Raw genomic sequence first — 13,963 nt, forward strand, 5'->3', positions numbered from 1 at the left:
TGGACGGGGATCTGCTATGCTTAGGCCCACTCCGGAAGGCGAATAAAGCATCAATCTTCTGTTCCCAACTTAAAATGGTAGAAGAAAAAAAACCTGAGTGAGAGATTATATGATATATATATATATATACAGGTCCTTCTCAAAAAATTAGCATATTGTGATAAAGTTCATTATTTTCTGTAATGTACTGATAAACATTAGACTTTCATATATTTTAGATTCATTACACACAACTGAAGTAGTTCAAGCCTTTTCTTGTTTTAATATTGTGATTTTGGCATACAGCTCCTGAAAACCCAAAATTCCTATCTCAAAAAATTAGCATATCATGAAAAGGTTCTCTAAACAAGCTATTAACCTAATCATCTGAATCAACTAATTAACTCTAAACACCTGCAAAAGATTCCTGAGGCTTTTAAAAACTCCCAGCCTGGTTCATTACTCAAAACTGCAATCATGGGTTAGACTGCCGACCTGACTGCTGTCCAGAAGGCCATCATTGACACCCTCAAGCAAGAGGGTAAGACATAGAAAGAAATTTCTGAACGAATAGGCTGTTCCCAGAGTGCTGTATCAAGGCACCTCAGTGGGAAGTCTGTGGGAAGGAAAAAGTGTGGCAGAAAATGCTGCACAACGAGAAGAGGTGACCGGACCCTGAAGAAGATTGTGGAGAAGGACCGATTCCAGACCTTGGAGGACCTGCGGAAGCAGTGGACTGAGTCTGGAGTAGAAACATCCAGAGCCACCGTGAACAGGCGTGTGCAGGAAATGGGCTACAGGTGCCGCATTCCCCAGGTCAAGCCACTTTTGAACCAGAAACAGCGGCAGAAGCGCCTGACCTGGGCTACAGATAAGCAGCACTGGACTGTTGCTCAGTGGTCCAAAGTACTTTTTTCGGATGAAAGCAAATTTTGCATGTCATTCGGAAATCAAGGTGCCAGAGTCTGGAGGAAGACTGGGGAGAGGGAAATGCCAAAATGCCTGAGGTCTAGTGTCAAGTACCCACAGTCAGTGATGGTCTGGGGTGCCATGTCAGCTGCTGGTGTTGGTCCTCTGTGTTTTATCAAGGGCAGGGTCAATGCAGCTAGCTATCAGGAGATTTTGAAGCACTTCATGCTTCCATCTGCTGAAAAGCTTTATGGAGATGAAGATTTCATTTTTCAGCACGACCTGGCACCTGCCAAAACCACTGGTAAATGGTTTACTGACCATGGTATTACTGTGCTCAATTGGCCTGCCAACTCTCCTGACCTGAACCCCATAGAGAATCTGTGGGATATTGGGAAGAGAACGTTGAGAGACGCAAGACCCAACACTCTGGATGAGCTTAAGACTGCTATCGAAGCATCCTGGGCCTCCATAACACCTCAGCAGTGCCACAGGCTGGTTGCCTCCATGCCATGCCGCATTGAAGCAGTCATTTCTGCAAAAGGATTCCCGACCAAGAATTGAGTGCATAACTGAACATAATTATTTGAAGGTTGACTTTTTTTGTATTAAAAACACTTTTCTTTTATTGGTCGGATGAAATATGCTAATATTTTGAGATAGGATTTTTGGGTTTTCAGGAGCTGTATGCCAAAATCATCAATATTAAAACAAGAAACGGCTTGAACTACTTCAGTTGTGTGTAATGAATCTAAAATATATGAAAGTCTAATGTTTATCAGTACATTACAGAAAATAATGAACTTTATCACAATATGCTAATTTTTTGAGAAGGACCTGTATATATATATATATATATATATATATATATATATATATATATATATATATATATATATATATATATATATGGGCTGTAGTGTCTAGAGCTGCTGCAACACCAGTCCCCCCCTGACGGCTCACTCTGACCGGCCACATCACTCTCAGAGGAGGATGCCATCTTTTTAGATATGGCTCTAGTTTGTTGTGAAACAGACCCTCTAGAACCCTTTGAAATGTTCCTTGTCCCTCTTCTGCTCATAGCCTGATACACTACCAGAAGGAATGCATACACTGCTTGGGCTATAGTCCAGCACAATTGCTGCTATTAATGCCCAGCCTGATGCAGCCGTAAAAATGTGCCAAAGGAAATGCCAGTGTCACCAAACCTGTTAATGCCACCTCTTTGCTCGTGTCCCTCCACAGCCTGCAGCAACACACAAATGTGCTTTTAAAATGTTTGCCTCCTTGTATTTGGGCGTTGGAGAACGTCAAGGCCGCTAAGCTCCGCCCCCACGTTGCCTATGGCTCTTCCCCCCTCCTTTTTAAAAAGAAGGCTTTTCCTGCGCGAGCGGCGGACTACAGGTCCTCTCGGACCTTCAGGAAGACAACAGCATGGCGCGGAGGCTACAAGCCGCCGAGCGTAGCGCTGATCATGCCAGTTTTTCTGCCCCCCCCCCCCCAAGAAACCTTTTGAGCGCTGCTTCACTCAAGAGGGGAAGACTTTCAGTACAGGAGGTGATAAGCGAGGAGAAGCCCCCCCCTTAGCTTACCGGAGGTCCTGCTGTCTGGCTGGAGGAAGAAGCCTCACAGCTCTCTGACACAGCATGCTTCTCAGTGTGAGGTGGTGAGTGCTCAATACAGCCCCCAGTGGTGACACATAGACATGACAACATTGACTGATCTTTTAAAGGAGACTTTCATAAGAAATTCAAAAAATCTCTTAGAAAACTCCCACTTAACTTTCCCACCGCAGAGTTTTCTGTGGTAAACCAACAGATCCAATCTTCACCCTTCATGGTGGGTTCCGTTAAACCTTCAGGAGCTGGGGATCCTCAGGAAACTCACAATCCGGGAAGTGCAACAGCACCCCACCAATAAAACTTTACAGCCTTACTACCAAAAAAGTACTGGATCCCGGGGTCCAGCTCTCTAAAAAGGGAAGCATTCACAGGCAAAACCTTGTTTCTTCGGATACGAGGCCCGGGTGCCATTCAATTTGGCCAGAAGAGACACCTTAAATGAATCCAGTCAGCATGGCTAGCCCCAGCAAGGATTGCTCCAGTGGAGTTCAGCACAGAAAACCTGAGTGAGTGTCTACAATTGTCCCTATCCCTGTAAATTGCATGCTCACATCGGTCCCTACCCTCAAGGAGCCCACAATCCAAGGTCCCCATTCATATACTAGGGTCAATTTTGGACAGGAGCCAATTGACCTACCTGCATGTCTTTGGGGTGTGGGAGGAAATCAGAGTACCCGGAGGAAACCCACGCAGGCACAGGGAGAACATGCAAATTCCAAGCAGGTAGTGTCATGGTTGGGATTTGAACCAGCGACCTTCTTACTGCTAGGTGAGAGTGCTAACCACTACACCACTGTGCCGCCCATATGCCGATATACTTTGTGCAAAGTGGCACAGGGTGCGCACAATGACGTATCCGTACGTCACTGCATCATTAGCAGCAAGCGGGCGCATGCACGCGGGTCCAGCGGACTCTATGTCCGCCTGTGGCCTGCAATCGTGGCACGGAGAGGCAGAAAGGGGAAATGCCTATGTAAACAAGGCATTTCCCTGTTCTGCCTAGCAACATGACATGGATGTACTGCTCCCAGTGATCTGTATCATGTTCTAGTGAGCCCATCCCCCTACAGTTAGAACACACTGAGGGAACACAACCACTTGATCGCCCCCTATTGTTTAACCCATTATAGCACTGATATCTGTATAAATGCCACTGGTCCGAAAATAGTGTCAAGTGTCCGATCTGTCCGCCGCAATGTCGCAGTCATGTCAAATCTCAGATCGCCACAATTACTAATAAAAAAATAAAATAAAAATGCTATAAATCTATCCCCCATTTTGTGGACGCGATAATTTTTGCGCAAACCAATCAATATACCAATCAATATACGCTTATTGCGATTTTTTTTAAACCAAAAATATATAGAATACATATTGGCCTAAACTGAGGAAGAAAAAAAAAAAAAAAAAAAAAAAAAAAAAAAAAAAAAAACTACAGCTGTGATCAAATACCACCAAAAGAAAGCTCTATTTGTGGGGGAAAAAAAAAAAAAAGGTCAATTTTGTTTGGGTACAACGTCGCACGACCGCGCAATTGTCAGTTAAAATGACACAGTGCCGTATCGCAAAAAAGGGCTTGGTCAAGAAGGGGGTAAATCCTTCCGGGGCTGAAGTGGTTAAACTAATACTTTGTTGAAGCACCTTTTGATTTTATTACAGCACTCAGTCTTTGTGTATGAGTCAGCATGGCACATCTTGACTTTGCAAAAACACTCCAAATCTGTCAGATTGCGAGGGCATCTCCTGTGCACAGCCCTCTTCAGATCACCCCACAGATTTTCAACTGGATTCAGGTCTGGGCCATTCCAAAACTTTAATCTTCTTCTGGTGAAGCCATTCCGTTGATTTGGATGTACGCTGTGGGTCATTGTCATGCTGAAAGATGAAGTTCTTCTTCATGTTCAGCTTTCTAGCAGAAGCCTGAAGGTTTTGTGCCAATATTAACTTGTATTTGGAACTGTTCGTAATCCTCTCTACATCCACTAAGGCCCCTGTTCCAGCTGAAGAAAAACAGCCCCAAAGCATGATGCTGCCACCACCATGCTTCACGGTGTGTATGGTGTTCTTTTGGTGATCTGCAGTGTTTTTGCACCAAACATATTTTTTGAAATTATTGCCAAAAAGTTTCAACTTGGTTTCATAAGGCCATAACACATTTCCCCACATGCTTTTGGGAGAATTCAAAGTTTTTGCTAAATTTAGCCGGGCCTGTGTGTTTTTTCTTTGCAAGAACATCTGCAACCACCTTATTTTAGTTTTTTAATTTTTACTTCCCAAACCCCCCCCCCCCCGGTCTAAAAGATTATAGTTTGCGTTTCAATTGAGTTGTACAGTTTATAGGTCACATTAAAAAGGTGGAAAAATTCTGAAATGATTTTTCTATACATCACAGAAACCTGACATTTTAACAGGGGTGTGTAGACTTCCTATATAATCACTGTATGAAGAATACGGGTATTTGTTGTCACATGTACCACACAGCGAGTAGTTTCCAGATATCCCTGCAGCTGCAATGCTGTAGGCCTCTTAGCAGCCTCCCTGACCAGTTTTCTTCTTGTCTTTTCATCAATTTTGGAGGGATGTCCAGTTCTTGGTAATGTTACTGTTGTGCCATATTTTCTCTACTTATTTTCTCTCAGTTTTTTTTTGTTTAAATAACAAACATGTTATACTTACCTCCACTGTACAGCTCATTTTGCACAGAGCGGCTCCAATCCTCCTCTTCTGGGGTCCCTCAACGGCTCTCGCAGCTCCACCTTGCATCATATAACCCCCTAGGACAGTGATGGCGAACCTTGGCACTCCATATGTTTTGGAACTACATTTCCCATGATGCTCCACTACACTGCAGAGTGCATGAGCATCATGGTAAATGTAGGTCCAAAACATCTGCAGTGCCAAGGTTCGCCATCACTGCCCTAGGAAAAGCGCTCTCCCAGGGGGTTACTGCGCAGGCGTGCTCCAGAGTCCAGCATTTGTGTCCATAGACATGAATGCCGGACTCGGCCTCGCCCACCAGGTTATTGGATTTCATTGACAGCAGCAGGAGCCAATGACTGCGCTGCTATCAATCTATCCAATCAAGGTGCAGAAAGGGGAAGCGCGTCTCCGCCGAGGGAATTACCAGGCTCAGGTAAGTGAAATGGGGGGGGGGGGGGGGGCTGGGTGGTCACTGTAGAAGTTAGGATGCATTAGGGTGAAAAAAACATTAGGGTTTACAACCCCTTTAATGAGAACTGTCTTCACCATGTTCCATGATATATCTAATGCCTTGGAAATTCTTTTGTACCCTTCTCCTCACTTTTAACAATTAGATTACTCTAATGCTTGTGAAGTTTTCTTCAGACCATGGCTTTTGCTGTAGGACACGACTAAGAAAATATCAGGAAAGACCTACTAGAACAGCTGGTATATTTGGTGTTAATCAGAGGCACTTTAAAATTATGGCAGGTGTGTACTGATGTTTATTTAACATGAGTTAGAATGTGATTGCTTAATTCTGAACACAGCTACATTCCCAGTTATAAGAGATTGTGCACACTTAAGCAACCAAATTATTTTATTTTTACTTCCCCCACCCCCCTAAAAGGCTGGGTTGGACTGCACAGGGCCTGATCACTGTTGTAGCCAATCAGAGGCTATCACAGCAATCAGGAAATGGGAGTTCCGGGTCGCGATCATTGTTACGAGACCCAGGTCTCTAGGCGAGAACTAGGTCCCTAATGCTGAGCGTGTGCCGAGCGGCGTGCTCCCAGCACAAAGACTGGTATGAATATGTGTCCTCACAGATAAAACACCCACTTCCATAAGGTTACATTTACAGTACATGTACAGTCAGCCTGTCAAGGGGTTAAAACCAGAGTGTCAGTTCACTCAAAAATGTATCCTCCCTGTCGCTAGTCAATTGCCTACTTCCTTCAATTTCACAGCCCTGCTGTAAAAGGTAAGGCTTGAGCCTCTGTAAGATCACTGGTTTAAGATAATTTACAGGGGAGTGCCAGTCTTGTTATAGAAAAAAATAAAAATATATAAGTCAGTAGATAAAATACTGTAGCTGCTGACTTTTACTAAAAAGACTCCTACCAGCCCAGGATCAAGTGCTGACTTCAGCCTGCTCTTAGCTGGTCTTTGGGTTTCCAAAGCCACCATGTGGATTGTGCGAAGCTAGCTTTAAACTTCCCATGGGCTCACAGCTGGCTCCCAACTGCACTTTCTGAATGGTCCCGCAGCCTCCCAGGACCTGGACGCATCCAAGGAGCTTGCGGGCGAGGATGGGGTTGGGTAGTAGGCACTTCAACTCGACTCGCCTAGGTGAGCCAAGTGGAAGTGGGAACAGGTGCTTGTCAAAACTAAAATTACCACTTCCTGAAAAAAGTAATATAAATAAAATTAAAAATAATAGTTTACGAGGAGAAAGGAGGAGGTGGAGGATAGGCAGTACTTGCCCCCCGTCAGGTGAAGTTCAGTTTTAAGCCTTAGCCTTCCTAGCCAAGTCATCTTGTAGCTTGACCCAGGTCTTTCACCCTATCCCCAGTCTGCTCCCTCTGTAGATGATTATAGGCAAATACCTGGGTCTATAAATACTACTGTAATGAAAGAAGGGGATAACAAGCACTACCAATTGTCTAATGTTGTGGTGATCAACCAAAGCCATTTATTGCTAATTTGGTGAATCTAATAATGGACAAAATAGGTCTTAATACTCCTTCACCCACAGATTTCCAAGGAGGAGGAACCAAACTTAAATAAAACCACACTGCTCGCGTTTGGCATGTTACACAAATCTGATGCTGCAGTGGCTCAGAGGCATCTAGTGCTTGCGGATAATATTTAATATGACAATATCAGAGCTTTAAAAGGAGATCCCAAACTAACTGCAAACATTACATAGGATTTAGATATACTTATTTTCTTTATCAAGAAGCAGGTTGTGATATAATTTGTGCAGCTCTAAAGTGGAGTGGGAGGTCACACCTGATTCCACAAAATCTAATGGCTCACCACTCTAGTACCTTCATGTAAAGATAGCAGCAATATGGATATGTTGACAACTAATCTACCTTTAAGCTCTAATCAGTAAACACTCTATGAAAGGCCTCTAGAGACTTAAAAGTACATATAGGAGCTGGCTCTTGCACATGTGTCAATTAGTACCTTTTCAGAGGCATCCTGCTTGCGTGTAGAATCTCGGCCCCTCAGGCTCTTAGCGCTTATCCCAGATTCGGATGTTTGCATAATCAGCTGTGTGGCCAAAAATTGCTATAAAAGGAAGGAAGGAAGGAAATAATACATAAAGGCGAAAAATAAAAATTAAAGTTACCATAGGCTTCAAATGCATTCAACGCCAAACCCAACTTTATGCATCACTAATGAAACAAGTCCTTTTCCACAGGCGGACAAGTAAATTAAAATTAAACTATGCAAAGAACAAAAGATTTATAGGCATATTTTGATAACCAAAGTCATACCTGAATTTGTTCCAATACATCCCTTTGCATCTCTACAGCCATGTGATAGACGTCATGATCAGAGCTGTTATACATCACAGCATTCTGGAACATAAGCATAATGTCTCTCTGAAACTCAGCTGTGGTTCGAATTATACCCGTCTCAATATTTTTCTTTATCGTAGAAAGGTCCATAGGCCTTATAGAAAAACAGAAAAGAGATTATTATTTTGCATTTCTACTTTAGATAACATGCACAATATGAATCAGATTTTTTATAAACTGGAGTAAAAAAAGGACAATAAGCATTTCCTGTGCAGAAGGGCACACAGTCTACAAGGGGAAAAGCAATACTATTCTGATTTTCCTTTGTGTCCATCCTTATAGGAGCATTTCCTCTACCTAGAGGTCTCTGATAACCTCATTGAATGCCAAATATCATGTTTCATTTTTATTCTTTTCATACATCTGAGACTAAATGCTACTGAAGTATGAAGGTTTCAATGATTAAGCCCTGTGACAGAGCAAAAAGCATTAGAATGAAAGGAGTCTGGTGGGAAACACCAGATGCTTGCAACAATGTTTTGTTTAATGGTTACACAAGCGGTAGTGTGGCCTGTGCTAGTATTGTTTGAGTAAATTCAGAAGGGGTTTATATATTAGGATCACCAGATGTTTTATAATTTGCAGGAAGTGTTCTTTATATACTTTATGCCCCAACTATTTAGGCTTTGTCTTTCATGCGTTTGCCCTTCCATGTGCTCCTTGCTGTCAAGGCCAGTTATAGATGGGGGCAGGAGCCATCTCTTTGCTACTGGTGTAAATTTGGTCAGGAGACCCACTGGGCACTTTTGCTGCCATTGTGTTATGCGTTTGGTGTTCAATGTGCTCCTGTGCCTTTAAGGAAGATTGGGCTACCTCCAGGCCCACCTACCCCTTATCTATCCATAAGAATGCATGTGCTTCCACTGTGGAGACTCAAATTTAGAAGGGTTATAACTGCAAGCGATACATTGAGTGCCGTGAAGAGGCCTTGCAGCTTATGCATGCGTTTGCAATTGTGTACTAACTAAACCAGTTTTTAAACGCATACTGTTGAACAGGTTCATTTTGTTGGTAAGTAGACTGGTTGGTGAGAAGAGTTGGGATTTTTCTCTGGTTTTGTCTTTTATACGTAGTAATACATTTTAAGAGCCTGAGTTAGGAGCAAACATGTAAAATAGCTGCAGCAAGTCATTCTTTTTTTCTGGCTCTGAATTAGGTCTCATCAATGCAAACAAATAACAGGTATATGATATTAAAAGCACATTGAAAATATCACATAACCTTCTTATAAAGCTAGCAATATACGAGGGGTAACAATCTCTCATTTTACAATCTCCCAAATTAGAATGTCATTTTAAGACAAAGGTAAAGAGCAAAAGCAATATTGATTACAGTAGTCAAATTAAGACTTGACATTACCTTTGTACAATGCTGTGATAGCCAGGAGCAATGTCATCTGTTACAGGCTGCAGGAAGACATTGGCATACCTAGATATAAACAAATACATAAACAAACAAAAAAAGAGAAAATCAAAAGGTATTTGAACTGACTGACTCCTTGTGCTGCCTTTTGCTTGCACGCTCTAGCCCTGATATACACGGACTGCAATTGGCTGATACCAGATCAAATTTATGTACCAACACTACTTGAATTTCAAATATATTTAACTGTATATTCTAGGATAAGTGGTTCATGTCTAAATTAGCCCTAGTATGTGTATGCATACATAGAAGATAAGACCTTAGATTATAAGCATCCTGGAGGGAAGGGACTGCTGTGAATGTACAATATGTAAAGTGCTGTGTAAATTGTTGGCGCTATAAAAGTCTATAATACATGTACATCTCTGTAGTGTTCAGCTTTAACGCAACAACTTGTCTGTTCGTGTATTTGTCTTGACATCAAAACTTGACTCCTCAATTTTCCTGCTCAAGAGATATTGCACATAAAAATTTTTTAGACATGGTAAATACTGACCTGTGATTGGCTGCTGCTCGCCACACCAACATTATAGCTTTTTTCCAAATCTTCTGAGCTTGGATAGCTTCTTGATCTTCACTACAGACAGAACTGAAAACACAGAATAAGACAATTTAAACAGAAACTCCACCTAAAATAGGGACATTGTGTGCCATAAAAACTCAGAGGTTCTAACCCTATCCACTCTGATAAATAAAGGATTATTGCTGTGTATGCTTCTGCTGGAAAAAATCCTGCTTGTGTCCTGTCAGAATGCCAAAATATGTATTGAGGGGAAAACTAAACAGGAACACCAATAAAAGCCAACACAGAATCTGACTCACCCCTACTGTTTTAAAAACCTAAAAAATGTTCTGGCTGTAGTTCCACTTTAACTGGCAACCTACATAATCTAGTCGGAAAATTTTACTTACAACTGAGAAGATGCTGGACTGCTAGGAATAGAATCAGCAAGAGTGTGGGACTGAAGCTGGGCATTATGAATACTAAAGCCATCATCACTCTCACTGATTGGTGGCTCATTGTCCACCTCAGACAGGTACTCTTCTCCAGCCTCTTCTTCCTTGGGCTCCTCTGGACTGCCAACTTCACTCGTGACATCTTCCTCCTCCTCTTCCTCCTCTGCTTGTGAGTCCTTCAGAGATAACATTAATTGTGTTAATACACTCCAAAGCAAAAAAATAAAAAATACTGAGCAAGCTGTAGTAGAGCATCAAAATACCTTGTTGTTACTGCTGGGTGTAGGTTCTGCTTTGACTGGTTCTGAAACAGAAACCGGAAATAAATAGCATCCACTATTAATCACACACACACACACACACCTCTAATAAATACATTTTACAACATACCACTTAGTACTGGATTATCTTCAGATCCTGTTCCTTGATCTTCTTCACTAGGAAACGCTTCATTTGGGGAATTTTCACACTGTAGTGTCTAAACACAACACAAATGAACAAAAATTTGTAACAAGAACAACCACCAAACACATCAACTGGGATTCTGTAAAATCCAACAATATATCTGTAAAAAGGGTCAATAAAAGTACCTATGTAAATAAAAACATTATAATCTAGCCTTATCACTACCCAAACTTCCTCTGCTGACTAATTTATTTAATCCTGTAGAAAAATACTGCTAAAATAGTTACTTTTAGACATTTAGCCTAAAACTGCAACACACAACAGATGGCTCAGCAACATTGTAACAATGTCAAACACTGTATCTCTGATCAAGACAAGGTACTGTTGCATATGTATTTCTGAGATTTGTATCCTACAGGATAGGTTCATCCTTTTTTTTTGTTTTATCCTCTAGCATGTTACACTTGTATTTAGTGTGTAACATGTTCAAAAGACTTCCACCTGATCGCGGGTGCAGTGCTGTGCAGACTCCTGTGGAGAAAAAATAAATGCAAAAATATGTGCATTTGTTATTTTTCACTAAATTGTATGTTACTCCTGATGTGTCTGTTGTACCATTTACTTGTGTTAAAAAATATCCTGTTCTATTTGTATTTCTTCCTTTGTGTGAAACACCTGATAATCCTGCCAGTCCCCCTGCTTTCCTTTTTTCAAAACGACTATGCCAATCATAGAAGCACATCCATCCCATAATGGTCAATTTTCTGACTTTGCCTGCCTGTCCTCCAATGGTAAAGACTTGGTCTGTCCTCTGATGGTCAAGTGCTGACACACCGCCCTGCACAGCTCTTCACTGGGAAGATCGGTGTATTGCATTTGTCTGCTTGCTGACATAACCCCTGCAGTCTTTTTTTGCCATCTTTTATGAATCTGAGATCAGATGTTATGTAATCACTTAAGAAAAAAAGGGGTCTCAGACACACGTTTTACCCTGCATGTCTACTTAGAACTGAACGAGTTGTTTTCCAATGTGAAGATTCTACTTCGCCTTTACTAGTTTCTTGATTTGGAAAAATACCTCAGTTTTAAGCTGGTGATCCGCTTCCTCTTCTTTGATTGTCTCATTTGAAGTGGTCCCTCTCATCTCATCTTCAGGCTTTTCAATCTGAAAGGTAGCACGAGGAGTGATTGAGGGCACCTCTGACTGGGCAGGCAGGACTTCAGGCTCAGGAGGTTCTGATTTTATTTCAGGAGTCATATCCATGATATTCATTAGTGTATCTGTCTGGACACAGGTTTGATCTTTGGGCCTTGGGAGAAGAGACTGTGCAATGTTCTCTGATTTTGCGGAATGATCTTGGACAGGATGATCCCAGGGCCCAGAAAGCGTTTGGGGGTCATCATTCTCTTCACAAAATGAGAGGGCTGCCTCAACTGCAGCTACATCTAGAACCTCAGGATGGTCATCCACCTGTTACAGTGAGAAAACAAGCAGAGTCATTTTTACAAGTAATTTGTCCCACGAAGACACTTTACTAGTACAGTCTAAAAAACACCCTCAAATATATAAAATGAAACATGCATAAATAATACCTGAGGACTGAATGAAAAGCATCAGATTATTCCTGGCTCGCCGACAGCGTGGATGGATTTGACTCCCTTGGCTGTCAGATTACCCAAATACCTGCATCTGGTTGGATGCAGGTGCAGTTAGCCCAACAATGTTACGATAGACTTATTTTTTTGTTTTGATTTTTATTTCAGGAAGTGACAGACTCCATAGACAAAAGTCAAATGAACAATTGAGTTGTTGAACAGAACGGTGCTGATAGGGCCATACACTGCTCGCGTTTCAGTTGAGCTAGCAGTAAATTACAGGCTTTAGATTAAAGCTGGCCATAGAGGATTCCTCCAGTCTTTAGATTAAAGAAAGCTGTAGATGAAATCCTCCCCACTGGAACATTGTATTCGTTCCACTGTCAATATACACTGATCAGGGGCAGCATATGGCCGATCGTGAAAAAAATTTCAAGCCAATTTGACAGAAGTCAATCTAAATAATTAACTTCTGATGAACAGGCATGGCCACAAATGGACTGAAATCCAGCCAGTCCCCGCTGAACTGTGTAAATTTCAATCTAGGGCCAGCTTTAACCATCTGATAAGAAATGACTCTCTGCTTTAATGAACCCCGTTCACGCTAAATGTGACTTTGAACTTGTGCTACTTCACTTGAAGTAGTAAGATTTCAAAGCCGCAGGCCAGTGTGGTTTAAGGTACGACAGAGGTCTATGCAAGTCCTGAAATCGCAAAAAATAGTGCAATAACCTTTTTTTTACAAAATCGGTGCAGCACTGCAAAGTCAGAGTCACACCGATTTGAAAACAGTTCCATTGCCGACAATAGGGTGCGACTTGTCATGCGATTTGGAATTGTCAAATTGCATGACTAATCGCACTGGTGTGAACGGGGGCTTAAAGCGATGTTCCACTTCCCCCTCCAAAAATTACAAGTCAGCAGCTACACATACTGTAGCTGCTGACTTTTAATATTAGGACACTTGCCTGTCCTGGAGTCCAGCAATGTCGGAACTGCAACCGATGTTTCCATTGGCTGTCGGTTGCTGCTGCCACCATTGCCAGTAAGGGAACCCAGGAGTAAAGCATTACAGCAGGGGGAAGGAGGAGTGGGCCGAACTCTTGATGTACCTCACCACGGCGTTGTCTAACGGAAGTAGGGACGGTGTACGTATCAAAAACAGGTACCCCCCCCCCAAAAAAAGGTGGCAAATGTGGCACCGGGAGGGGGGGGGGGGTGGGGGGTTCCGGACAGATAAGTGGAATTTCCAAATTTGGGTGGAACTCCTCTTTAAAGTAAACGCAGTATTTTTTTTATTACAATTGAGAGGGAAACTGCCTCAAATATGAAAAGAGGTTAACAAAACATCACTGATTTTGTCATTTGCTTTTATTAGACCTCAGCCAAACTGCTAAATAACCTGTCAAAAATACACATAAGTCAATTATTTTACCTACCAATATATTTGTAATTCTGCTTTTGTTTAACACAGCGCAGCTAGAATGGTGAGGTCACTATTTACTAATGCGATTCTACAGC

At 42.0% G+C, this 13,963-nt stretch overlaps 1 protein-coding gene across 7 annotated transcripts in view; it reads right to left on the minus strand.

The window, feature by feature from the left end:
- The window catches only part of BRD8 (bromodomain containing 8), a 58,982-nt gene that overhangs the window by 12,411 nt on the left and 32,608 nt on the right, over nt 1-13,963 (minus strand). For all 7 annotated transcript variants that reach the window (XM_077472362.1, XM_077472360.1, XM_077472365.1 and 4 more), the window contains 8 exons: nt 11,925-12,317; nt 10,832-10,919; nt 10,705-10,745; nt 10,397-10,617; nt 9,981-10,073; nt 9,422-9,490; nt 7,979-8,156; nt 7,665-7,769 (listed from right to left, as the gene is read on the minus strand). In XM_077472362.1, coding sequence (XP_077328488.1) covers nt 7,665-7,769; nt 7,979-8,156; nt 9,422-9,490; nt 9,981-10,073; nt 10,397-10,617; nt 10,705-10,745; nt 10,832-10,919; nt 11,925-12,317 — 1,188 coding nt within the window. The remainder of the gene's footprint in view (nt 1-7,664; nt 7,770-7,978; nt 8,157-9,421; nt 9,491-9,980; nt 10,074-10,396; nt 10,618-10,704; nt 10,746-10,831; nt 10,920-11,924; nt 12,318-13,963) is intronic.

This window comes from Lithobates pipiens, unplaced genomic scaffold (assembly GCF_037356315.1).
Source record: "Lithobates pipiens isolate NorthernLeopardFrog02 unplaced genomic scaffold, aLitPip1_a1.2 Scaffold_8, whole genome shotgun sequence".
Classification (NCBI taxonomy): Eukaryota; Metazoa; Chordata; class Amphibia; order Anura; family Ranidae; genus Lithobates; species Lithobates pipiens.